The sequence below is a fragment of the Marmota flaviventris genome, chromosome 10 (assembly GCF_047511675.1).
Source record: "Marmota flaviventris isolate mMarFla1 chromosome 10, mMarFla1.hap1, whole genome shotgun sequence".
NCBI classification, from domain to species: Eukaryota; Metazoa; Chordata; class Mammalia; order Rodentia; family Sciuridae; genus Marmota; species Marmota flaviventris.
The window spans coordinates 122,916,539-122,944,392 of record NC_092507.1 but is presented as its reverse complement, the minus strand read 5'-3'; the positions used below and the strand labels follow the sequence as shown (position 1 = coordinate 122,944,392).

General features: G+C 36.5%; 1 protein-coding gene across 3 annotated transcripts; it reads right to left on the bottom strand.

Annotated features, from left to right (window-relative positions):
• Ctss (cathepsin S) lies at positions 1 to 27,854 on the bottom strand. 3 transcript variants are annotated; one of them, XM_027953693.2, is made up of 10 exons: positions 27,745 to 27,854; positions 25,561 to 25,687; positions 24,718 to 24,757; positions 22,966 to 23,066; positions 16,314 to 16,436; positions 14,400 to 14,549; positions 12,126 to 12,353; positions 9,643 to 9,808; positions 5,608 to 5,710; positions 1 to 437 (listed from the first exon to the last, which is right to left on the bottom strand). In XM_027953693.2, the coding sequence occupies exons 1-10, from the start codon at positions 27,768 to 27,770 to the stop codon at positions 338 to 340; spliced, it is 1,164 nt and encodes a 387-aa protein (XP_027809494.2). In that variant the 5' UTR covers positions 27,771 to 27,854; the 3' UTR covers positions 1 to 337. The 3 variants fall into 3 exon arrangements, with proteins under 3 accessions (XP_027809494.2, XP_071474566.1, XP_027809495.2); XM_071618465.1 differs by lacking the exon at positions 27,745 to 27,854 and adding an exon at positions 26,075 to 26,137; XM_027953694.2 differs by lacking the exons at positions 22,966 to 23,066; positions 24,718 to 24,757.

Here is a 27,854-nt window from a genome sequence, read left to right as displayed (position 1 = left end):
GAAATTTGAAATAGATTTATTAAGCTCTTTTAGACCACCAAGTTACAAAAGGCTATTGAAAGAAAAAAATAAAGAGTGCAAAATAAAACAAGGACAAACTTCTCAGATTGTCCTTGGTGGACCAATTCTAATACAGTGACATCTATGGTACATTATTCATTTACTTTGCAAGCTTTTTTCAGAAATATGCAAAGCTTTATAAAGTGAAAGCAAAATTTTCTAATTAGTAATGGTAAATATACATTGATGTTGATACATTTCATCTTTATTTCTACAGCAGGTAAAATTAAGAGAAAGTATTTCATCTTCTTGACTTGTTATAAAATGAAGAGGTCCTCTAAATTTCCGGGTAAGAGCAATAACTGGCAATCCCACAATGATTTTTACTATTTCTTGCCATCCGAATATATCCTTGTTCACCAAAGTGGAGGCCCCAGCTTTAGAAAAAGAAATGACACAAAATTACAAATGAAAAAAATCAAAATCATATTATCAACTTTTTATCTTTTTGGTTGTTTTTATTCTAAAATAATTATATGTGAAAAGCTATAAGACAATTTGAATGAAATAACATAATAATTTCCCCAGAGATGCAGGCAATTTTCAAATGACAGTTTGGAAGGCTTTAGTTCTATAGTGTTGAATAGACTTATTACTTAAGGAAAAAATGGACGTTTACCTTCTATAGGGAAAGAGTGGTATTATCCTTTATAACCAATCTCTAAATTTGCATAGTAGGATCATGGATGATGATTTTCTAACAAATTAAAATTCATCTGGAGAATATCTTTTTAAAAAATATTTATTTAGTTGTAGATGAACACACAATATCTTTATTTATTTTTATGTGGTGCTGAGGATCGAACCCAGAGCCTCACACACGCGAGGCAGGCACTTTACCACTGAGCTCAGCCTCAGCCCCTGGAAATAGCTTTTTTTTTTTTTTTTTTTTTTTGGAGAATAGCTTTTTAAGAAATACTTTTGAGTAACTACTGTGAAAATGTCAGGTCAGGGGATTCTAAAGTAAATGATAAACAGTGCAGTTCTGAAAGAGCTTTTTGATCTGGAAGCGGATGTGAGATAAGACTTTATCATAGGTAAAGCTATAAAAAATGATATGTTACCCTGTGAGAAGGTGAGCTCCCTGACGCTTGTTTAATCAGAAGTTTGTTGCCTAAGTTAAAGATTTACAGAGAGAATTCATAAGCCAGCTAATGGTTAGAGAAAACCAATGGTTCACTCACTTTTTGGTTCCATGGATGTAGAGGATTTAAATTTTTTTTTTTTTTGCAGCTTGACATAAAGATACCAATTTAAAAATTATCATGTGTGAACAAAAATATATTCTAACCTGTCTGGCACAGAGTAAGCAGGCAATAAATGGTAATTAATATTAATAATATCTTGGCAAGAGCTTATTGTTATTGCTTTTGCTTATCAAAATAGATACTGAACAATACATTCCTTTATAAGCAGTGACAATGGGGTTTGAATTTTAGTGTAAAAGTTTTTTTGTGCAAAATCATTAGAGGTTTTTAAGGAGAGCATAACGAATAAGTAAAAGGAAGAACAAGAAGGGAAAAAAGGAGTCTATGAAAGTATTTGAGAAGGAATGACCAAGAGACCAAAAAATCAGGACATAATGATGTCTTAAAGCCAAGAGAGAAGTGAAATGGAGTAGGCTACTGTATCAAATGATGCAGAGATAAAAATAAGACCCGAAAAGTGTCCAGTGAGGACTGACACAAAGAATATTTAAAACCTCTTAAAGCACAGTCCCTTTAAATTATGCTGCTTGATTTCCAGCAGTAAAGCAGCACTTCTTCTCTCCGCCACGTGTAAAAATCACAATCTTCTTCTGAATCCCTGCGCAACAAGTTTGCAATAGCTTCCCTTTGCCTAAGAAACTGAAGTTTCTCATTTTGCTATCCTCTGCTATTCACAACTTGGCCCCAAACCAACTTTCTGCCCTTTTCTTTCCCTCCACTCTTTCACTGAAGATATCCAATTTTCCTTTCAACTAAATTTCTTGCTGCTTTCCCAATACATTAGATATTTTCTCTATTTTATGTTTTTATCTGTGCCCTAGTTACAGCACTCAGTCATCATCCTGTGAGGTATTATCACTGTCAAAAGTAACACAGATGGTAAATTATGAAGCCGAGGTTCAGATCTAGACTTGTTTTATTGCAAAGGCAACTCTAACTGTACCATCCCTATCCCTGTGTTATCCCTGCAAGTGAAGTAGTACAGGGAAGGAAATTGAGACCAGAACATTCAGGATCTTTTATAATTCATAATTTTTGTTAGTATTTGCTGCCTTAAAAACTAGGTAAAATAAATCACTTTTTCTGAGCTGAGTTTGGACCTGAATTCTGGTAGTGAAAACTGAAGTTATAGATATTGTTGCAGTCATATGCCGCATAAAAACATTTCAGTGAGCAATGGATCACATATACAAAGTGGTCAAATAAGATTATAATGGAGCTGCAAAATTCCATCACCCAGTGATGTTGTAGCTATCATAATGTTATAGCACTAGGCATTATGTGTGTGTGGTGATGCTAGTGTAAACAATTCTGCTATATTGCCACTTGTATGAAAACATAGCACAGGGCTGGGAATTTAGCTCAGTGGTAGAGCATTTACCTAGCATGTATGAAGCCCTGGGATTGATCACCAGCAAACCCGTCACCCCCTCCACAAACACAAATTATATAGCACATACAATTGTGATGATAGCAAACAACTATATTACTGGTTTATGTGTCTACTAGACTTTTAGGGGCTGCACTGGGGATTGAATCCAGGGCTGCTGTACCACGGAGTCACATCCACAGCACTTTTTACTCTTTGAGACAGGGTCTCACTAAGTTGTGTAGGGTCTCACTAAGTAGCTGAGGCTAGCTTTGAATTGGGCAATCCTCCTGCCTCATCCTCTACAGTGGCTGGAATGATAGGTATGTGCCACTGTGTCAAGCCTGAGGACAGAATATTAGACACAGCAAACAGGGGGAATGTCATGTGAAATCGGAGGCAGAAATCAGACTGATGTTTCTACAGGCCAAGGAAAACCAAAACCAGCAAACCTTCAGAAGCTAGGGGAAAGGTGTGGAGCATTTTTTAAAAATATTTATTTTTTAGTTGTAGTTGGACACACTACCTTTATTTTATTTATTTATTTATATGTGGTGCTGAGGATCGAACCCAGGGTCTCACACGTGCTAGGTGAGCACTCTGCCGCTGAGCCACAACCCCAGCCCCAAGCATTCTTTTAAAAATTAAAATATATAGTGAGGCACAGTGGTGCACACCTGTAATCCCAGCAGCTCAGGAGGCTGAGACAGGAGGATAGCAAGTTCAAAGCCAGCCTCAGCAATGGCGAGGTGCTAAGCAACTCAGTGAGACCTGTCTCTAAATAAAATACAAAAAAGGGCTGGGGATGTGTGTGGCTCAGGGGTCGAGTGCCCCTGAGTTCAATCCCCCATCCCCCCCAAAAAATATATTTAATTAACAAATATTATATATTCAGGGTGTACAATGATTATCATAATCAAATTAAGTAACACATCTATTTCCGCCTATGCTGTACATTAGATCCCCAGAACTTTTTCATGTTATAATTGAAAGTCTGTACCTTTTGGTCAACATCTCCTCATATTCCCCATCCCTATCTTCTGGCAACTACTGTCCTGCCCTCTATTTCTATGAGTTTGACTTTTTTAGATCTCACATATAACTACAATTATATAGTATTCTTTTTGTGCCTGTGAACATTTTCTTCCTCATAAACCTTATGATCATAAACCTAACCCTGATGATATCTTTATCTCTGACATCTGTCCTTTAGAACTGGAAGACATATATTCTTGTGGGTTTGTTTTTTATTTTGTTTTGTTTTGGGTACCAGGGATTGAATCCAGGGACACTAAACCACTGAGACTATTCTTAGCCCTTTTTTGTATTTTATTTATAGACAGGGTCTCACTGAGTTGCTTAGGGTCTACTAAATTGCTGAGGCTGGCTTTGAACTTGCAATCTTCCTGCCTCAGCCTCCCAAGATGCTGGTATTACAGGTGTGTGCCACTGTGCCTGGCCTAAACTTTTGTTTTTCAAGTCACTCAATTTGGGGCTGGGGTTGTGGCTCAGAGATAGAGCACTCGCCTAGCATATGCAAGGCACTGAGTTCGATCCTCAGCACCACATAAAAATAAATAAAATAAAGGCATGTGTCCCAACAACAACTTAAAAAAAGTTTTAAAAAAAGTCACTCAATTTGTGGTACTTTGTTATGGCAACCATAGGAATATAATATAAGAAGATGCTTTGAGTATGTGTGAGTCTTAACTCTTCATATTCCTCCCATTTTACGCTTCTAAAAGTCACATTCCTTTTGTTTATGAATTATATAGATGTAATTTTAATATGTATATTGAGGGGCCATTAGGTGCTGCTCATACTGTACGGAGGATAAAAGACAAGACATAATCTCTATCCCAAAGGCATATACAGAATATTGGAATGACAGGAAGTGTACACATAATGTACAGCATGCTGTGACTCCCTAGTCATAGGACATTTGGTCAGCATAGAAGAAAGACATTTTACTTGGCACAAAGATTCAAAGATTTTCTGGAATAGATAATGCCTGAGCTGCTTTTGAAGGCAAAGAAAGAATAAAGAAGAAGACATGAAGATATGAAGGATAAAATGGTAGAATGAAGATTATAACTACAAATCGTTCAATGTAACTAGAGTGGAAAGTATGGGACAATAAATGCCAGGATTTGAGACTGGCGAGACAGGTAAGGATTACAACATGGAAGACTTTTCATTATGCAGGAAACATTAATTTTACATTGAACAGTACTAAGTAGAAGCACTATAAGTGCAGACTCCTACCTTAAATCAGTTTGGCAGCAGTAAGAAAGACAGGTTTACAAGTAAAGGAGGTGAGTTAGAAGGCTGCAGCAGTAGTCCAGGTCAGAGATGTCTGAACTAGAGGAGTAATAGAAGAAGAGAGGAGACAGAACCAAGGATGGGTGCCAGGTAAAATCAGTTTGACTTGTTGCTTGATTGGAACTGGAAGGCTCTAGGATGGTTCCGTAGCATCTTATTAGGTGACTGTATTGTGTGATGTTGCCATTTATTGATATGGGAAATTCTGGAGAGAATAGTATGGTGGAGAAGGTACTGAGTTCTTAGGCAGGTTGAGTTTGGAGAGACTAAAATATAGGAAAAGTGTATATAACTAGATAAGTCTGAAGTTCTGGGTGGATGTCAGAGCTAGAGCTAGAGACAGAGAAGCCATCAGCTTATAGATTATGTTTAAGGTCACAATGACGTAGAAAAATGTAGAATAAGAAGAGTAATGGGCAGATGGTAGAGCTCTAGTATTGTAGAAGGTAAATGATGAAAACAGAGATGAAGGCAAGACAGTAAGTGGAGAAATAGGGGCACTGAGTAATTCAGAATGTCACTTTGTAAGAAGCTATAAATATTCATCATTGTAAGTATCATGATTGTCATCATAATCGTAAGAGCACATTTATCGAGGCTCCCTTGAATTCCTGATTTAATTAAATATACTAATGTGAAATACGTTACCTATTTTTCACAAGCCAATAGTCTTTCCCATTAAGGTTACCATAGCCAACCACTAGTACACCATGATTCACATTCTGAGTACAGGATGAGTCATAGTAGACACCTGCAAATAAAGTATGGGTAGAGAAAGATAGTGAATGATATATGATAATAAAGGGCATTTGAAAATTCTATTATTTTTATTAGACTCCTCTGGATATATGGCAGGATTCATTAAGACATCAGGAATATATATTCTCATGCTTCAGCTACGTAGAGCTCACCACTCTTTGCCATCAGTGCTGTATTTGTCAGGTTCTTGCCAAGTTTGGCACCAATCCATATTTCCCTCAGAAATCTCTGATAAACCAGCACCTTTGTCTAATTATTTAAAACTTATATATGGTTATTGTATTTCTTTGTATGTATATGCCTAAATTGCTTCATACATTTTCATTCTTTATTAAATGTGATGTTCTGATTTTTTATGTTCTTCAAAGTGAGGTTTAAAATATATTTACTCAGTTGGTAGAGTGCTTGCCTCACATGCACAAGGCCCTGGGTTCAATCCCCAGCACCACACACACACAAAATAATATATATATAAAGCATATATTTTATTTATATAATTATATGTTTTTAAAAATATATATATATATATTTATATATTTGGATGGATGTCAGAACATTATATAATATTATATATATAATGAACATTATACAATGTTCTACCTTTAGTGGATACTCAGAAAATATGTTATTGAGTTTTGTATGTCTGTGTATTTTTTTTAAGTATTAACTTAAAAAATAGTGTTAGGTGCCCTCCTTATACACTGCTGTGCTACACCTACACTGCAAAGTCTCTCCAGGGGTTAAACGCACAGGCTTAGGAATGAAGTTGAGTACTTGTTGTTGTTGTTGAAATCCTTTATTTTTTAAAAAATATTTATTTATTTTTTAGTTGTAGTTGGACACAATACCTTTATTTTATTTACTCATTTTTATGTGGTGCTGAGGATGGAACCCAGGGCTTCACCCATGCTAGTCGAGCGCTTTACCACTGAGCCACAACTTCAGCCCTGAAATCCTTTATTTTTTAAAATTTAGATTTCTTTTTAACTGATACATAAAACAAAATAGTTCATATTTATGGGCAACCATGTGATAGTTAACATATCTGTTTCCTCAAACATTTATCATTTCTTTTTTTCTTTTTTTAAGAAGTTTTTAAAAAATATTTATTTTTTAGTTGTAGTTGGACACAATACTTTCATTTTATTTATTTATTTATTTATTTTTATGTGGTGCTAAGGATCAAACCCAGGGCCTCACATGTGCTAGGCTATCTCTCTACCACTGAGCCACAACCCCAGCCCCATTTATCATTTCTTTATGGTGAAAACATTCCAATTCTTTTCTTCTGTGTTTTTGAAATATACACTACATTATCATCACCTTTTTTTAAATATCATCATTATCTTTTTTTTTTTTGAGAAAATCACTTGTTTATTTAAATATTGTACTTATGAAAAATCCCAGAATGAGAAACACGAGCATTTGTAATAATAATCAAATAAACATTATCATTATCTTAATGTGTTACTTATGTGCAATAGCACACTCCTTTTAACTATAACTTAGTACCCTTGGATCAACTTGTCACCATCCCTCTCACTTCCTGCTCTTTCTAGTCCCTGATAACCACCATTCTATTCTCAACTGATATGAGATCAACTTTTTTATATTCCACATGAGTGGAATCAAGTGGTACCTGTCTTTCTGTGTGTGATTTATTTCACTTAGCATAATGATCTTCAGTTCCATTCATGTTGTTGTAAATGTCCAGATTTCATTCTTTTTTTATGGCTGAATAGCATTCCATGTTGTATATATGTACCACATTTTCTTAATCCATTCATCAGTTGATGGACACCTAGGTTGTTTCCATTTCTTGTCTATTGTGAATAGTGCTGCAATAAACATGGGAATGCCGATATCTCTTCAACATACTGATCTCATTTTCTTTGAATATATATCCAGTAATGGTATTGCTGGATCATATGTTATATGGTAGTTTTGATTTTAAGGAACCACCATACTGTTTTCAATAATGACTGTATTAATTTTTTTTTCAGTACTAAGTATTGAACCCAGGGGCACTTAACCACTGAGCCATATCCCAGTCCTTTTTAAATATTTTATTTAGAGACAGTGCCTTTCTGAGTTGCTTAGGGCCTCCCTGAATTGCTGAGGTTGGCTGTATTATCCTGCCCTCAGCCTCCTGAGCCACTGGGATTACAGACTTGTGCCACCATACCCAGCAACTGTATTAATTTATATTCCCACCAAAGAGTGTACAGGATTTCCATTTCTGCATATCTTCATCAGCACTTGTTATATTTTGTCTTTTTGGAAATAACCTTTCTTACCGGAGCAAGGAGGTATTTCATGCAGTTTTGATTTGCATTTCCTTGATGATTAGTGATGTTGAACTTTTTTTTTTTTTTTTTCACATACTGGTTGGCTATTTGTCTATTTAGGTCTGTTGTTCCAACCCTCAACCCCCCATTCCTTTGAGATATTTCTTTGTCTAGCTTGGTCTTAAACTTGTAAGTTCAAGCAATCCTCAGCCTCCCAAATAGCTGGGGTGATGAGAATGCACCCCTGGGCCCAGCTTGGATTGCCCATTTTTAAATCAGGTTGTTTATTTACTATTGAGTTGTTTAAGGTCCTTACATATTCTGAATATTAACCCCTTATCAGTTTAAAGTTTTCATATATTTTCTCCCATTTTGTAGGTCATCTTTCCACTCTGTTGATTCACTCAGCTTTGCTGAGCAGAAACTTTTTAGTTTGATGAAACCCTACTTGTCTACTTTTGCTTTTTTTTCCCCTTGTGCTTGTGAAGTCTTGTCCAAAAACTATTGGCCAATTCCAGTGTCCACAGGCATTCTTCCTATGCTTTCTTCTAGTAGTTTCAGGTCTCAAGCTGCTTAAGTCTTTAGTTCATTTTAAGTTGATTTTTGTAACCCATTAGAGGCAGGGGTCTCATTTCATAGGATATCCTCTGCATATATATCCAGTTTCCCAACACCATTATTGAGAAGACTGTCTTTTCTCTGTTTGTTCTTAGCACCTTTGTCAAGAATCAGTTGACTGTGGATGTGTGGGTTTACTGTAGGATCTCTATTCTGTTCCAGTGGTCAATGTGTCTGTTTTTAAGCCAATACCATGCTGTTTTGTTTATTATAGTTTTGTAGTTTATTTTGAAGCCAGGTTTTATAACGCCTCATGCTTTGTTCTTTTTGCTTAAGACGGCTTTGGCTATTCTGAGTATTTCATGGTTCCATACAAATTTTAGGATTTTTTTTCTAGTTATTGAAAAATGGCTTTGGTATTTTGATAGAAATTGCATTAAATCTGTAGCTCACTTTGGGTAGCATGGACATTTTAGCTATATTGACTTCTCCAGTGAACCTGGGAACACAGGATAGCCTTCGTGTGTGTGTGTGTGTGTGTATTCTCTTCCATTTATTTCATCAGTTTTATTTTCATTATAGAGATCTTTCCCCTCTTAAGCTAAACTTATTCATAGGGTTTTTTTTTTTTTTTGGTAATTATTGTAAATGGGATTGCTTTCTTGATTTCTAGTTCAGATAATTGGCTATTTGATATATAAAAGAGCAACTGGTTTTTGTATGTTGACTTTGTTTCCTGCAACTTTGCTGAATTTGTTGCATAATTTTTAGTCCTAGATCAATCACTTTCAAGTTATGTGACTTTAAGCAAATTAACCCCTCTCGAGTGACTTTTTCATCTGTAAGTTTGAGTTATTTTGAAGATTTAAATAAAATAATATATCTAAATTATTTACTAAGTACCTGTCTTATAGTGTTAATAAGCTTTAATAAGTATATTAGAAATAGATACAAAAAGGTTATATGAAATGAAGATTTTGTTTAAGCTATCTAAACACTCAGAGGGGGAGAGATTGGGGAAGAATAATCTTATAGTACAGGGCAGCATAAAACAAGAGGATAAAATATCTGTTTTTACCACTTTTGTAGAGGAAGAAAGAAGGATGACTTGCATCTATAGCAACAGACACAGGTCCTTTATTGGCCACAGCTTCTTTCAGGACATCTTCATCACCATAGGGAAGTTGCGTGTACCTTGAACACGTGGCGGCACGATTTTTTGAGTCATATTGGCACTTTCCATCCTGCCAAAAAAAAAAATGATAATTCAGATAAATAGTATATTCTGACTTTCTTTATAAATCACTAATATTCTAAGTCTGGTTTTCAAATATTTTCTTTGCCTTTCTTTCTCCCCCGCACCCCTGCAATTTATAGCACTGAACCCAGGGAACTGTACCGCAGAGTTATGTTCCTAGACCTTTTTGTTTTTTAATTTTGAGACAGGATCTGGCTAAGTTGCTTAAGACCTTGCTAAATTGCTGAGGCTGGCCTTGAACTTGAGATCTTCCTGCCTCAGCCTCCCAAGTTGCTAGAATTACAGTAATCCACCTATGTCCTGTGAAATATGTTTTCTTTGCTCAATTTAACCTTTTTTTAAAAAATATTTATTTTTTATTTTTTATTTTTGGTGGACACAATATCTTTATTTTATTTTTATGTGATGCAGAGAATCAAACCCAGTGCCTCACGCATGCTAGGCAAGCATGCTACCAATTGAGCCACATCCTCAGCCCCTCACTTTAACCTTTTCAAGTGTCTAAGACACCCTCTAATTTTTAAAGAAAGAAAATCTAAATTGTCTGAGTCCTAATGGTTCCAGATTTCACCTATGACAGAGGTAATATAGAATTATTTTATGGTTTTAAATTGTGAACATCTTCATACATGCAAAACTTGCCAGGCAATGTCTCCTCATACTCTGAGGTGTATTGTAGTGGTAATACTACATCATAAACTTTAGATTGAAACCTTAAAGTCTTTTTGATGATATAATACGTGCAAAATGATTTGCAGTTAAAATGATGGTTTAGAAGATCATATAATATGGAAAACAGTATATTTTAAGTAGGAAAATGGAGATTATGAATTCATGGTTGTGGTACATGCAACTATATTTTAGGTGCTTCACAGGAAAAGAGCTTGAGAGAAATAAACCAAAATAATAGTAGTTAAGATAGGGAGACTTTTGAGTGATATTTCTCTTTTTTAAATTTTCTGCAATATGCACATGACTTATTTAACAATATATGTAACAAACTTGCAAGAAAAACAGAACATTATTGAGTTTCTTAGTAGGTAGAAGAATGATCTGGTTATGGTTTGAGAGAATAAGGTTGAATATGGTAGGCTGCAGAACAAGAAAGTTTAAATATTAGGCAGATACACAAAGAATTTTAAGGATGGTATGCTTAAAGTCTGTGTTTAAGTATGAATGCTACTTGTTTGTTTAATAAACATTGTGCAACTAATAAATTAAAAAGGCTACTGCATAAAGGATGGGGATATAGTACAAGGTCCTGGGTTTGATTCCCAGTGCCTCTTTAAAAAAACAAAAAAAGGTTATTGCATAAGAAAGAGAAGTCTTAGGGTCTCCTTCCATTTCCATGCATTTTCCCTTCTCTCTCCCTTTCCCTCCCACCTCTCATCCCTGTTTAATGTTAATCTTCTTCTCATGCTCTTCGACCCTACTCTGTTCTTAGTTACTCTCCTTATATCAAAGAAGACATTTGGCATTTGTTTTTTAGGGATTGGCTAGCTTCACTTAGCATAATCTGCTCTAATGCCATCCATTTCCCTGTAAATTCTATGATTTTGTCATTTTTTAATGCAGAGTAATACTCCATTGTGTATAAATGCCACATTTTTTTTATCCATTCATCCATTGAAGGGCATCTAGGTTGGTTCCACAGTCTAGCTATTGTGAATTGTGTTGCTATGAACATCGATGTAGCAGTGTCCCTGTAGCATGCTCTATTTAGGTCTTTAGGGAATAGACCGAGAAGGGGAATAGCTGGGTCAAATGGTGGCTCCATTCCCAGCTTTCCAAGAAATCTCCATACTGCTTTCCAAATTGGCTGTACCAATTTGCAGTCCCACCAGCAATGTACAAGTGTACCCTTCAAGGGGGACAAACGAATGTCAGTAGAGGGGGCAGAGAGAGAAGAGGGGAGGGGAGGGGAGGGGAGGGGGGATAGTAGAGGATAGGAAAGGCAGCAGAATACAACAGACACTAGTATGGCAATATGTAAATCAATGGATGTGTAACTGATGTGATTCTGCAATCTGTATATGGGGTAAAAATGGGAGCTCATAACCCACTTGAATCAAATTGTGAAATATGATATATCAAGTACTATGTAATGTTTTGAACAGCCAACAATAAAAAATTAAAAAATAAAAAAAAAAAGAAAGAGAAGTCTTGAGAACTGGAGGGTTCCCGATTGGAGTTCTCTTTCTTTTACACCCACACTGCTTCTCCATCAGTTGGCTTGGTGGTGTAGTCAGTACACAGATAATATGAGGTCATGGGGCAGCAACCAGAGTTTGCCTGTGACACACCATGGCCTTGTAGGGATAGGAAGCTTCTGAATCAATGCCGTTGTTATCAATGATGTATTGGAAAGCCTCCGTCATGAAGCCACCATTGCAGCCTTTATTCTCATATTTTTCAGTTGAACAATCCACCAGATTCTGGGCACTGAGAGAGACCAGATTTCCTGTTTTCATCTTCACTTGTGCTTCTAGGGCTCCCACAGCACTGAAAGCCCAGCAAGCACCACAGGAACCCTAAAACAGAGACAATGACACACTGCATTAATAGAAAGTAAGGATGGCTATTGCCATCTATCCTAGCTGGCAACCTGTGCTGGGTTCACAAATCTGACTATTCCAATAACTTAAGAAAACGGTGAAGAAAGCACGCAAACACACAGAAGTGCCTTTTCAAAATCCGGGACAGCTCTCTGACCGTAGGGGTCCATGGAAAAAGAGAGAGCTACTGGAATTCTTTATTCTTATATAGAGACACACAAGGGGAGGTGCCCTATCCCCAAAAGGGCAAAGGGGTAGGATTACAAAGGAGCAGGTGAGTGTAACTCATCCCCACCAGGTGACACCTTCTCTGGAGCCACGCCTCATCATCCCAGTGGAGGTAAAGCCCAAGTTATTGCAGGGCACTGTTCAGTATCTCTCACTCGGGACTTAAGGGCGAGTATTTCCAGAGAGGCTCCTGATAGATGGCTTCCATAACAAAAATTGGGCAACTCCAAGTTAGGTTAGCTCTGTCAATAGTTCCCAAGAAGGGATCCCCTACTTTACTTTCCTTCTCTCTTAGACAATGGGAATGAAAGCAAAATATTTGATTGTCCTCTAGATAAGATCCAACCTTGATGGAGACTTACAAATGGCTGAGCTAAGAACATAATGGGCATAATCAAATATATTAAGAATTAATATTCACTGAGCATGTGCCAGATCTCACCTGTCTCCACCTATGAAGAAGGGGGTTACATGTCCACAATAAAGTGATTTTTTAAAAGAATTTAACCATTATTTTATTTATTTGTTTTTTGTTTTTAATGTGGTGCTGAGGATCGAACCACAGCCTCACCCATCCTAGGAAAGGGCTCTATACCACTGAGCTATAAGCCCAGCCCAGTTAAGTGATTTTGAGTGACTTAATGATTTTTTTGCCTTAGGGTACCCTCCCTCCTGCCAAATAATGCCTGAAAGCAAGACCTTTAATACTAGGTAAACATTTTACATTATTATCCTTAGAAATGTTTTCAGAAGCTATTTTTTAGGGAGGTATAAACAAACAGAAAACCACAAATCTGCTTTAGTTAACAGAAGGTATAGAGGATATAGAGTTCCATGACAATTGCTTGTGTTTCTCTCTCTCTGTCTCCCTCTCTTTTCTCCTCCCCTCCCTCCTTGATGTTTATGCAATAGAACAGATTGAAATTGCTTTGGGTTAAAGAAAATTTGGTCATTAAAATGCAAGCACCCAGGGAAAGGAGCTCATACTCAGAGTTAATACCTAAAAATGTAGGTCTTTGGGTTTTCCCAAACTTCTATTTTTAGAGAAATTTGAGTAAGAAACCCAAAACTAGTTGAAAGAAAAATATATGAGTGGGAAAGAATACAAGTAGTACCTTTTACTTTCTTCATTTGTCACAAGCTCGGGCAGCTGCTTAGAATGCTGTTTCTTCTCCTTTACCCTAACTTCTGAGGTGACACGTGTTCTACCCGTAGTTACCTATGACTAACTTAGGATTTTTGTAGGTTTAAAAAAAAAAAAACTCATGGAAAATACAACATAGGAACATCAATTTAACAAAACACAGATTTCTTATTTTAACAATGCAAACCTAGCTTTGAATTAACTTGACTGTACAATCTGTAGGTCAGTCTAACTCTAGTTCTTTCCTCACCTTCAACCCTGAAATTCAGAAGTTAGATGGAGAGTGAAACTTCTTGGTCAGGGTTTTCTCACACTCCCGGTGACTCTCAAGCAAATGGCTTGATGGTGGGTCTAGTGCAATCAATGAATGTCATGAGCACTAAAAGTTTGTTTGATAAATCTAATGACATAGTTCATAGTTTTTGTCTAAGGTAGCTGTATTACCATTGTGTTCGAAGAGCTGTGGGGACAACAAATAGAGTACAGTAAGTGACCCTTGCCTTCGGGGGCTTAAAATTTAGTTGGGGAAACAAGTACAGAAACAATTGGAAAGACACATAAGAGACTTTGGAGAGTCACTGCCAGATTGTGCAGCTAGACAGAAAGAGAGAGCTCTCTTGAGGGGCAGAGGCTGGGATGGTAAAACTCACCTGGGATTTGACTTCAGTAACACACCCCTTCTCTCTCCAGTCGAAAGACTCTGGCAATTTCTGCTTAGGGTTTGACTTGTAAGTGTCATTTCTGTGCCATTTACTGGGAATCTTCAGGGAACTCATTAAAGACACCACTTCTTCACTGGTCTACAAAGCAAACATATGTCCCCCTTTACTTAATTCTTCTTTTTAATACCCTATAAACTGTAAATGTGAATATATTCTCAAACTGAGAAATATCATAATGGTAGTGACCAACTTAGGTACTATTGGCTAGTAGAGTGGATTATCTGGGTTTTTGGTCTTGCACTTTACATTAGCATCCCAGTTAGCTAAGCACTTGCATTGGGAAGAAGAGAAAGAAAATGGTAAAAACTAGAAGTTACACGGAGTCAGATGTTTGGTTCAAACTAAGACATAATTTTATAAAAATGCTGTCTAAAAAGCAGGCCAAATTTGGTTTTCCTTGTGAGAAAGCATTACAAAGGAAATTCCTGCAGTTAAGTAGGAATTTGGTCTACAAGGGGGATTCCTTCCAAAAAGTATTGCAATTCTTAATTCTGACCCAAATGGTAGTTTCTTTTTTTTTTTTTTTAAGAGAGAGAGAGAATTTTTTAATATTTATTTTTTAGTATTTGGCGGACACAACATCTTTGTTTGTATGTGGTGCTGAGGATCGAACCCGGGCCGCATGCCAGGCGAGCGCGCTACCGCTTGAGCCACATCTCCAGCCCCCAAATGGTAGTTTCCTAGGGTAAAAAGGGAGATAAAAACTAGTGGAGAGCTGGGTGCAAAAACTCGCGCCTGTCATCCTAGCGGCTGGGCAGGCTGAGACAGGAGGATTGCAAGTTCGCAGCCAGCCTCAGCACACGCAAAGCGCTAAGCAACTCAGTGAGACCCTGTCTCTAAATAAAAAATACAAAAGAGGGCTGGGGATGTGCCTCAGTGGTTGAATTCCCCTGAGTTCAATCCCTGGTACAAAAAAAAAAAAAAAAGAAAAGAAAAAATAAACTAAGGGAGGGCTATGGAGGTGGCTCAGTAGTCGAGTGCCTGCTTAGTATGCACAGGGCCCTGGGTTTAGTTCACAGCGCTACAAAATCTAAAAAATAAAAGCCTAACAAGAGATTATTTATGACACTAAGTTCTCACATGCTCCCACTAAGAAAGCAAGGGATCAGGGGGCTGGTATGTGGCTCAAGCTGTAGCGCGCTCGCCTGGCATGCGTGCGGCCCGGGTTCCATCCTCAGCACCACATACAAACAAAGATGTTGTGTCTGCCGAAAACTGAAAAATAAAATATTAAAATTCTCTCTTTCCCTTTCTCTCTCTCTCTCTCTCTCTCTTTAAAAAAAAAGAAAAAAAATTTAAAAAAAAGAAAGCAAGGGATCATATTAGCCAATTTAGACTTTCATAAATATGTTAAGTTACTATAAAAGACTGAATAATCTTTAGAAAATGCCTTCTAGAATCCATTAAAAAAAAAACATAGTGGGGCTAGGATAGAGCGCTTGCCTAGCATGTGTGAGGCACTGGGTTCCATCCTCAGCATCACATGAAATACAAATAAATAAAAAATAAAGGTTAAATTCTTAAAAAAAAAATCCATTGAAGACTGTGAGTTTAAAATTCCTCTAAACAAGGACGTGGTTACAGTCAATTCTACTGTTTTCACACTTGGAATGCATGTGGCTATATTCTCTTGCCTTTTTTTTTTTTTTTTTTTTTTTCTTGCAGGGTTAGGGATTGAAGCAAGGACTCATGAATGCTGGGCAAGAAGAGCTCTCCCACTGAACTGCACCTGCAGCCTTGGCTACACTCACCTTTGTGGCTGTTTACCTTCAAATTGCTTTTGGAGAGAGAGAAATTCTGCTTACCTGGACATGAAAGTAGGGTTATTTGTAATTTACTTACCATGTCTCCCAAGTGGTTCATGCCTAGATCATATGAATGCATTCCCATTGAATGCTCCAGATTGTGAAGCGTAACAAACTTGAGATTCTTTTCCCAGATGAGACGCCGTGCTGCCTCTTCATTCTAAAATACAAGGAAAGAGAACAGAATTATACTGAATCTTGGACAAATAACTGTTCAATAATGAAAATAGCATTTTACAAGTCATTATACTAAATATGGATCTGTCTAGGAGCACAAAAATGAATGAATATATTCAATATAACTGCTAAAATTACTAATTAATCATAATTTTTGTTTTTAATTGCTTTGATGATTATTAATATTATCTTGTGGTATACATTATGAATTTCTCCTTAACATGCTAAAAAGTTTCTTTCTGGAAACTGTTGTTTATTGAAAAGTTTCTTTTACTTTTTATTTATTTATTTTTGAAAATTTTTTTTAGTTGTAGATGGACACAATATCTTTGTTTTACTTACTTTTTTTTTTTTAATGTGGTGCTGAGAATCGAACCCAGGGCCTCGTACATGTGAGGCAAGTGCTCTACCATTGAGCCACAGCCTCAGCCTGAAAAGTATCTTTTATAAGATGTTTTTATCCTAAGTGGCAAATATCCTTAACTGGAAACATCCTTCAGTGGTAAACTCACTTAATCATTCATATATATATATATATATATATATATATATATATATATATATATATGATTTAGTTGTTGATGGACCTTTATTTTATTTATTTATATGCAGTGCTAAGAATTGAACCCAGTGCCTCACACATGCTAGGCAAGCACTCTACCACTGAGCCACAAACCCAGCCCATCCCTTAATCTTTATATATCTTTATAAAATATTTGTTTACTCTCATTCTTGAAAATAAATTTAGCTGATTATAAATTTCCAGCTACTTATCTCCAGCTATTTGAAGATATGGCTTCAATGTCTTCTGGTACCTATTATTGCAGATAAAAGGTCATTGTAATAATCATACCTCTGATTTTTGTTTCTGTGGGTTTTTTGTTTTTTTGTAGATGGACACAATGTATTTATTTTATTTAATTATTTTTATGTGGTGCTGAGGATCGAACCTAGTGCCTCACATGTGCTAGGCAAGCACTATACCACTGAGGTACAGTCCCAGCCCCAACCTCTATTTTTTTTTTTTGTTTAAATTTCTATTCATTTTCATTTCTCTTTAATGTATTTTTATAACCTCTGTTGTTAACTCTGGTAGTTTTTGTGATTTTTCTTTCTCCTGGGTCTGGTTGTGGGCTTCTTTATTTACCTTCTGCTGGGTATTCTTGATTGGATGACTTGGGACTTTTTATCATATCAGGAAATCCTCAACCAATATCTTTTCATATGTTTTTTTTCTCCAACATTCCATTTAGTTCTTGTCTTCAAAATCACCTCTCAAATGTATTTTGGAGCCTCAAAATCTCTTTCATCTCTCTTCCTTGCATTTTCATAGAATTTTCTTTTTATTTCTGTGAGCTGTTTTTGGGTGAATGCCTCAGTATTGTCTTTCAGATTATTATTTTTTAAAATATTTATTTTTGGTTTTAGGTGGACACAATATCTTTATTTTATTTTTTTAATGCGGTGCTGAGAATCAAACCCAGTGCCTCACGCCTGCTAGGCAAGCGCACTACCGCTTGAGCCCCAAGTGGGGCTTTCAGATTATTGACTCTTTCAGATTATTGACTCTATCCAACTGTTTCCATTCTGGAATTTATTCCTTTGATTGAATTTTCATTGAAATAACTTTTATTTTCCATTTCTAAGACTTCTCTTTTAGTTCATGATTTAATGTTCCATAGTGTGGTTGTTTTTTTTCTTTTACATATAGTTTTAAAAAGTCATAGAGTTTTGGTTCTATTATTTAAATTTCTGTTTTTGTTGATAGTGCTAGGGATTGAACCCAGGGCTTCGTGCATGTTAGGCTAGTACCCTACCACTGTTCTATTATTTGAATTTCATCCAGAGTGAATTGATTAAGCTGACTGTTGGTTTACTTGTCCTCCAGGAGATTCATTTACATAGAATAAAATATAACATACAATGTACTTCCTAGAATAACTAACAACCAAAGCCAGAATAAGCCTTAGGTCTAGTAATCAGTCAACAACACCTGTTCTGCCTCATTTTATTGAGTAGGGTAAGCCCCAGGGCAGAACCTGATTTTAGGCAGCAAGTCTATGCAACCCCCTCTCATTGGGAACATGTTTTTTGTTGTTTCCTTCCTCTTTCCCTTCCTTTCATCTTTTCTTCCTTCCTTTTTGGTGTCTAGGATTGAGCCCAGGCACTTTACCACTGGGCTACATCCCCAGTCCTTTTTATTTTTGATTTTTAGACAGTGTCTCGCTAAATTGCTCAGAGCCTCACTAAATTGCTGAGGTTGGCCTCAAACTTGCAGTCCTCCTGCCTCAGCCTCCTGAGCTGCTGGGATTACAGGTATTCACAACCACACCCAGCTTAAATCACTTTTAGATTACTTATAATGCCTCATAAAGGAGCTGGGGTTGTGGCTCAGAGGTAGAGCACTTGCCTAGTACGTGCGAGGCCCTGGGTTCGACCCTCAGTACCACATAAAAATAAATACATAAAATAAAGGTATTGTGTCCAACTACAACTAAAAAACAAATATTAAAAAAATGTAAATGCTACATAAATAACAGTTTTACTGTGTTATTCTGAGAATGATGATAAGGGGGGAATATTTGTACATATTCGTGTTGGAATTTTAAAAAGAGACCACCCTGGTTTGGGGAAAATAAAATAAAAATAAACAAGTGTCCATTCATTCATGGCCTCATGGGGCCTGGAAAGTTTGAGGAAAAGAAAACAACAATAAACAAGTATCCAAAATCTCCCTGTGGCTACCATGCTCTGCTCCTTCCAATCCACAACAAATCATTGCTTATGTTCAACCATCTTTGGAAACTACTACAAGATTTGCAAGGTTTAAAACTAAAAGAAAAAAGAAAAGAACAACTCTCGAGAAAAATTATAAACTGCAACATCACGCTCTAAGGAAATAATCTTATAAAAGAATGGTTACAACAGTTTTCCTTACTTTTTAACTTCTGCTGGATTTCTAATTTTCCTAGCCTTGTATTTATTTATTTATTTATTTATTTTTTTAAATTTTTAATATTTATTTATTTTTTAGTTTTCAGCGGACACAACATCCTTGTTTGTATGTGGTGCTGAGGATCGAACCTGGAGCCGCACGCACGCCAGGCAAGCGCGCTAACAACTTGAGCCACATCCCCAGCCCTAGCCTTGTATTTAAATGTGAATTACAGGGGCTGGGGATGTGGCTCAAGCGGTAGCGCGCTTGCCTGGCATGCGTGTGGCCCGGGTTCGATCCTCAGCACCACATACAGAGAAAGATGTTGTGTCTGCCAAATACTAAAAAATAAATATTAAAAAATTCTCACTCTCTCTTTAAAAAATAAATAAATAAATAAATAAATGTGAATTACAGCCCCTATATGATTTAATAGGATTGTAAAAAACCGTTTTATACAAAAGAAGAAAAAAAAGTGTTTTTTTTAAGTCCACGCTGTTTGGCTGGCTATCTTATCTGTTTTTAGCTAGCATTCTTAGCCAGCTCCTTCCCCTCCCTAATGCTGCATCACATATAGAAATAAAAAATTTTTTTTAAAAAGCAGAAAAACTGCAATCTGTATACGGGGTAAAAATGGGAGTTCATAACCCACTTGAATCAAATGTATGAAATATGATATGTCAAGAACTATGTAATGTTTTGAACAACCAATAATAAAAATTTTAAAAAAAGCAGAAAAATTTCAAATGTGCAAGTTTTCTTTTTTCAAAAAAAAAAAAAAAGTTGTTTTTTGTTTTTTTTTTAAGAATTTCACAGGCTTCCAAATGATTCTGGTCTGAGTTAAAGGTATGCTCTGACCTGATTTTAAAAAGTTGATATTACTACAATGTAAGTTTTTAAATATTCTATGCAAGCTGATGGGGTTTTTCTGATTAGTCTTGTTTTTTCTAACTATAAAAGTTTTTACATTCTGTCTTTATGCAAAGGCCAATTTCTCTGGTGTTAACTCTTAAATACATTCAAAGGATTTCTTTTAATAAATCTTAGGAAGATATAAACATGGTTATGTTGAAAATGAGTCTGATAACCATCAGGGACAAAAATTCGAGCTATATGAACCATTGATTTCAATGTCCATCATGGTTATTGGATTTTATACCTGACATTTCCAATTACACAGGCCTGTCTTATTTCTATATATTATATACTTGGTATTGAATTGACACTTAGACAAATGAGTACTCACCTATTAAATTTAAAGAATTAAATGGATCCAGATAACTTAATTCAAATCAAATAATTAAATAAATATATAGATGTCTTTAAGGTTATGTATGGCTCATGGGTTTTTCTAGGTGGCCAAATAATAAAATCTTAATTTCTAAAAAATATCTGAGATATAATGTAATATCCATTACTTCAAAAACTTTTCTTCAACAGAAAAAGGATGATTAATATGATTAATCATGTTTTTCTTGTGTTTTTACATTACAATTAAAATGAGTAAATTAAATTTAACATAAATGGGATTAGTCTTCATAAATATGGTTTCTTAAATAAATTAATTAAAAATTATAGTTGGTGCCAAGCTGATCTCTCCTTTTGTTTCCAGTTGTTAAAGAAACAGGATGCTGCCTCCTTCCTTTATTTGACTCCTTCTTTATAACAGGCTTTACAGAGAATTAATGAAAAGTTATCAACAGTGATGGTGGATTGACTTCCTGTATCTAATGTGCCATTATCATTGATAGTTCTTGTTGGAAAGCCTTATGCTTTTGCAGGAGTATTTGCTATTCTTAATAAGAAGTTATATATAATAAAATGGTTATATTTTTTCTCATTTTTCAGATATTTTGTCTGAAAATATTTTATCTGTAATATTTTATCTTTTTTTTTTTTAGTTGTAGGTGGACACAATATCTTTATTTTACATTTATGTGGCGCTGAGGATCGAACCCAGTGCTTCATGCATGTTAGGCGAGCATACTACCACTGAGCCACAACCACAGCCCTTGTCTTTTTTTGTTGTTGTTGTTTTAATATTTGTTTTAGTTGTAGGTGGACATAATAACCTTTATTTTATTTTTATGTGGTGCCGAGTATTGAACCCAGTGCTTCATGTGTGCTAGATGAGAGCTCTACCACTGAGCCACAACCCCAGCCCCAATATTTTGTCTTTTACTGATATGTATGCTCAATTAATTGCTGATGATTATACTAAAATTTTATCCTTAACAGGCATGGATATTCATGTTTTATACCTTGCTTATGAAAAAAAACTTTATATATCTCTAATAATTACAGTTCATACTATTATCAAGTTATATTAACAGATTTTTTAGCACCTGTTGATTTTCACATGCTTCATAATAGACAATTCTCTCTGTTATATCAGGTTCCTTAATTATATCCCTTTTCCTTAATTTCTACTGTTCCACTTGTAGATGAAATAATGGTGTATACAGATGGAAGTAAACAAAGAGGAATAAAGTCTGTTTTTATTAATGGAGAATGGGCTGACTATTATACCCTACCTCAAATTTCTCCACAGTGAGCTGAGTTAGCTACCATTATCCTGATGTTAAAACTGTTTTCTACTATTTTAAATGTTATTACAAATTCTCAATGTATAGCTAAGCTTGTGCCTCATATTTCCATGGCTGTGTTATGCCCTCATTTGGTTTCCAATTTACTGTCTCTAAAACCCTTTAAACTCTTTTACAGCATCGTATGTCTCCCATCTTCCTTGCTTATGTACACAGCCACACCAAGATTTCTAGACCTTTGATGGAGAGTGACGCTTACACAGATGAAGCTATAAAATCCCTTTATCCTTTGTTTTCAGGTGCTGTGAGATCCCATGGATTTTTTTTCATCAAAATGTTCAATCACTAATAAAAATGTTTTCCATCTCTTCTCAACAGGCTCATGCTATAGTTAACAATTGTTCTGACTGTGTACTCTTATGGGCCCCTATGTAAAAAATTATGAATCCACAGAGCCTCCATTCTAATGCACTTTGGCAAATAGATGTTACTCATTTTCCTCCTTTTCATCCTTACTCCTTTCTTCATGTTTTTATTAATCCCCATTCTGGGTTTATTTGAGCTAGGTATCTGCTTATATTTCTCATTTATTTCTTTGTTTTGCCACCAGGGGCAAGCCTATTCATTTAAAGATGGATAATGCCCCTGCATATACATCTTTTGCTTTTGCACAATTTTGTAATCAATGTAATATAATTTTAAATCATAAAATTCCTCATAATCCTACTGGACAAACTTTGGTTAAATGAGCACATTGTACTCTTAAAACTTGCCTTTTAAAACTAAAACGAAAAAGGGGTAATCTAGCATCTCTCATATTAATAATGCTTTAAATATTATTTTATTTACAGTTAATATGCTCAATATGCAATGCAAAGTTAACACTCACAATTAGTTGTCTGCTTTGGATAGACATTTTATTCCCAAACAGCCATTACTAAAAATTTATGTAAAATATAGGGTTCCAGACCCAGGATGACAAGACCTATGCCTCTGATCACATGGGGAAAAGGATAGACTGCTGTGCTTACACCAACAGGTCCTGCTTGGACTCCAGCTCCATGTATGAGATCTATTGATTGTGAATGGACAGCAGGAACTTCACAACCCGATTCCCAAGTTTCGTTTGATCCTGGATGAGGAGAGTCCCACCAAACAAAAGGACAATTATTACTCTCCTCGATAGAGAAGAAACATTAAAGGAGGACAGATATGGAACACAAAAGAGAATCCCAAGCTGCTAGACTTTCACTGACTTGGGGGGATATAAAATCATTAACAGCCTCAGCTCAACAGCTGTTGGCTCAAAGGGGGTTAAAATGTGCTCTGGAAAACTTAGTTACTGCTTTGTTTGCTAAACTCACACAAAACTCTGTAAATGTTTTGATCCTTATTATAATGTTTTTCTGCTGTTGTACCCCAGCTGTGGGAAATTTAGTACAGTCAGACTTCTGGACTTCTAGAACCTATTATAATATCTGGGTTGCTTGGCTAAAATTGTTATATACCTGCAAGAATGTCACATGGTACTCATTGTTGTCTCAACAAATTAACTGTGTTCTCACCATCCTCGCAGGATTTAATGGGCCACCATCCTGCACAACATATTCATAAGAGTTCTATTCCCCTTGATGAGAACTGTGATGATTCCATACATCTTCTCTCTAAGGCAGAATTTGATGCTTTGGCATTTTCCTTAGTGGGTATCCCTGGACTAACTGTCGGGACTTATAAAACCACTATGAAGCTGGCCTGTGCTGTGGTAAAAAGTATTAATCCTACTTCTCTGGCCATGAATATGCTTAATGAGAACAAATACAGCACTGTCCAGCCATTCTTGACAATCAAGCTGCTATTGATTATCTGTTGTTGTTATATCATAAAGGATGTCAGGAGTCTAATAATATGTGTTGCTTTAATTTGAGTGATAACAGTTAATTCCATTTCAAAGGAGCTAGACCACCTTAGGGACATTGTTAATAAGGTCCGACAAGATGATGGAGGTTTAGACTTGTAGGATTGGCTAATTTCACCTGGGTCAAATAATTATTCATAGGTGGATGTCTATTGCTATTGGAATTGTTGTGCTGCACTTGCTGTTATCAATGCCTTTGCTATTTTTTTGCCCCCACCAGCATTAAGAAGGAAACCGACATTATTAATCCAAAAAGCCTTAAAAAACAAAAGAGGGGAGCTGTAGGAATTCTGTGTTTGGGATTGGGATCTACAAACTTCATCCCTGTTTCATGGTTTCATGCTTGGTGACTAGGAAGTTTCTGTGCAAAGACACAGATGCCTGGCTGCTAGGTAAAACCTGGTGACTGGGAAGCTCCTTGCAAAGGCACAGGACGCCTGGCTGCCACAGCACTGTCCTTCACAGGTTTACCCCGCTTCCCAGACCTGGGGTGTCCCGCTCCTCCCTCTGAGCTAGTAAGAAAACTCGGCTGGTGCACTACCTGGTTTCCATAGTGACATACTTTGAAGGAGAGAGGCTCTGTGTTTGTGTTAACCTGGACCTTCTCAACCAGCTAGCACTCAGGGTTAAAGGAATACACCGGTTACAGTGTAGTCATTTTTTGGGTTATTAAAGAGGACAGTAGAGAGGAGTAGACACCCTTTTGTTTACCATCCTTCTGTCTGTCTGCAGCTTCCCTGTGTGTCTGTGTCTGCCCTTTATGTGTCTCCTTCACAGATCTCCCCGCACAGGAGTTCCTTTTCATAAATGAATAAATAAGAAGAGAACTTAGAGGGCTTGGGCTGTGGCTCAGAGGTAGAGCACTTGCCTAGCACGTGTGAGGCCTTGGGTTCATTCCTCAGCACCACCTAAAAATAAATAAAATAAAGGTATTGTGTCCAACTACAACTAAAAACCAAAATATTTTTTTTAAAAGAGAGAACTTAGAATGCATGACTTACTAAGCATATCATTTTTATACAAAGCAATACATCAAATAAACATTATCCTAACTTAGAAGTGTTACATAGTTATAGGACTTAGTTATTCTAAACAACGCAGCTAAAATTTTAAAAACAATCAACAAATATACTTTGAAATATAAACAAAAAGTACAAAGTGGGAAGTGAGAGTTAGGAAACAACAGTTATTAGCAATTCTAAGTTCCAGGAATGGGGTAATTGCAGTTTTTACGACTTTTTGTTCCTCAAATGTACCAAATGTGCTCCTTCCTTAGAGCTTTGCATTCATTTTCCATTGACTTGAAACCTTTACTACATTACCTATTTTGCTTGCTCCCTGACTTCTATCAATTCTCTGCTCAAATATCACATTATTTATGAGGACTTCCCTCACCATCCTAACACACACAGACCCCTCAGTGCAGCCACCACCCAGGGCCCTTCCAATCCCTCATGCCTTGCTTTATTTTTCTCTATTGCACTTCTCACCATCTAGCATACCATACATCTGCTTATTTATTTACTTATTTCTCATCTCTCCCACTATAAAATAAACTCCATAATAACTGGAAGTTCATTTTGTCTCCTGCTGTATACTACCCAAAAGAGCATTAGGCAAGAAGTAATTGCATAATATTTGTGGAAAACACAGTTTGTAAAGAATATAATTTCAAAAGGAAGCATTTTGCTCCAGTAAGAACCCCATCTACCTTTTGTCTGTATTGTTTGCCATAGGTTTTCTTCCAGAGCTGCCAGTGGTGATCCAGGGCAGGGTCTTTATGCAGCTGTGCCATTGCAGAGAAGCACACCAAGGACACATAAAGCAGCCACTTCATTCTGTTTAAGGGAAGCCTCACTGTTAGCTACATATGTTGTGACCATGTATTTTCAAAACAGAAAGTAGCAATGCAGAGTCTACCAAAGGAACACACTCCTACAAATCAGAATTCTACAGGCAACTTCCTGAAGTACACAGTCAGGAGGAATATGTGTAGAATTATGTCTAAAATATTATTTCCAATACTTAGCAGCACTTTAAGAAATGATTTTCAGAAATTCCTCAGTATCTGGTAAACCAAACACACTTAGGGGTTAAAAAGACGGGACTTTTTAGGATTTGCCAATACATCTAATCTAATTTTCTAAGGGAAAATTTCCTCTTACTTTCCAAAACAGAAAATCATGCTAAAGAGGAGGATAAGGGCTGGGTGCGATGGCACACACCTGTAATCCCAGCAGCTTGGGAGGCTGAGGCAGGAGGATCACAAGTTCAAAGCCAGGCTCAGCAACCCCGTGAGGCCCTAAGCAATTCAGCAAGACCCTGTCTAAATAAAATATAAAGGGCTGAAGATGTGGGCTCTTTTAAGCACCCCTGGGTTCAATTCCCTGAACCCAAAACAAAAGAACCAAATCAAACCTAAACAAAACCAAAAGAAGAGCTGAGGGTTCTGTGTGTAGCTCAGTGGTGGAGTGCCTGCCTAGCTGCCTAGCATGTGCAAGGCCCTGGTTTGATTCCCAGCACCAGAAAGCGGGGTGGGGGAAACCCTTACAAAAAATCAATTCATCTTCTGAATTTTTGAATACCTGAGCTCATCTTAACTTCTATTTAAATATCCACAATCCAGGGCTGGGGATGTGGCTCAAGCGGTAGTGCGCTCGCCTGGCATGCGTGCAGCCCAGGTTCGATCCTCAGCACCACATACAAAAACTAAAAAATAAATATTAAAATTCTCTCTCTCTTTAAAAAAAAATTAAAAAAATAAAATATCCACAATCCAATGTGTATATGTATCAAAACATCAGATGATACCCCATTAATACGTACAAATTGTATGGTTTGTTTTTTTAATATTTATTTTTTAGGAATAGATGGACACAACACAATGCCTTTATTTTTATGTGGTGCTGAGGATCGAACCGGGATTCTGCCCGTGCTAGGCGATCTCTCTACTGCTGAGCCACAATCCCAGCCCAAAATTGTATGTTTTTATGTAACAGTTAAAAATGCATTTAATTAAAAAATAAGTCAGGTGCAGTGGTCAGGCAGGAGGATTGTGAGTTCAAAGCCAACCTCAGCAATTTAATGAGACCCTGTCTCTCAAGAAAATATTAAAAAGTCTGGGCGTGGCTGGGTGTGGTGGTGCAAGCCTGTAATCCCAGCAGTTTGTGAGACTGAGGCAGGAGGATGGAGAGTTCAAAGCCAGCCTCAGCAATAGCGATGCGCTAAGCAACTCAGTGAGACCCTGTCTCTAAATAAAATACAAAATAGGGCTGAGAATGTGGCTCAGTGGCCAAGTGCACCTGAGTTCAATCCCCTGCCCCCAAAAAGGCTGAGAATGTGGCTCAGTGATTGAGCACCCCTAGGTTCAATCCCCAGTAGCTAAATAAATAAATAAACAAAATGCCCCAAACTTTTGAAGATAGTTAAAAGGTAACTGCCGTCTATTGGTTTCAAATCCTCAGGGCATTTTCCTTTTTTAACTTTTTCAACAATCAAATATATATTTCAAAGAAAGTAATTATGTACTCTTTAAAACACCATTACTATATTTAATTCAAAGAACTTCAACAGAAGTTCAGTGACTAATTGCCTCAATCTGGATTCTACTTTCTTTCTCATTTCTTTTTTAATTCAAAACAGTTGGAATTTTAAACACATGAACCTTCAAATATATCCCAGAGAAAGCTAGGGTTTAGCCTCAAGCTTAGATGTTCAAGCAAATATTAACTTTTCAAAAATAGATTCTTTTAAATCAGAAAGACCAGAGACTGAGAAACATGTTTTTGGTCTACTTCCTGAAACCAAAGATTTAAAATCTGGCAGGTAGAGCAAGCTAAAATCATAAATGAGAGTGTTCAAAGACCAAATGGGGGGAAAAGAACAGACTACATACGTGATAGAATCAGCAGGTGTTCCCATAGAAAAAATTCCTGAATTGATGTGATCGCTTCCAAGATTTCAGAGTAGCAAGGAGACTTTAGTTAACTGACTTTAAAAAGAAAT

Bases quoted from the DNA above. Each gene is read 5' to 3' on its own strand.
- Ctss (XM_027953693.2), bottom strand. From the start codon at position 27,770: ATGGGAACACCTGCTGATTCTATCAC. The intron at 16,437-22,965 runs GTAAGCACAGCA...CTTGTATTTTAG, and splicing joins TCCAAGCAGGACCTGTTGGT to AATGAAGAGGCAGCACGGCG. The intron at 14,550-16,313 runs GTAAGTAAATTA...TTTGCTTTGTAG, and splicing joins TGAACCACTTGGGAGACATG to ACCAGTGAAGAAGTGGTGTC.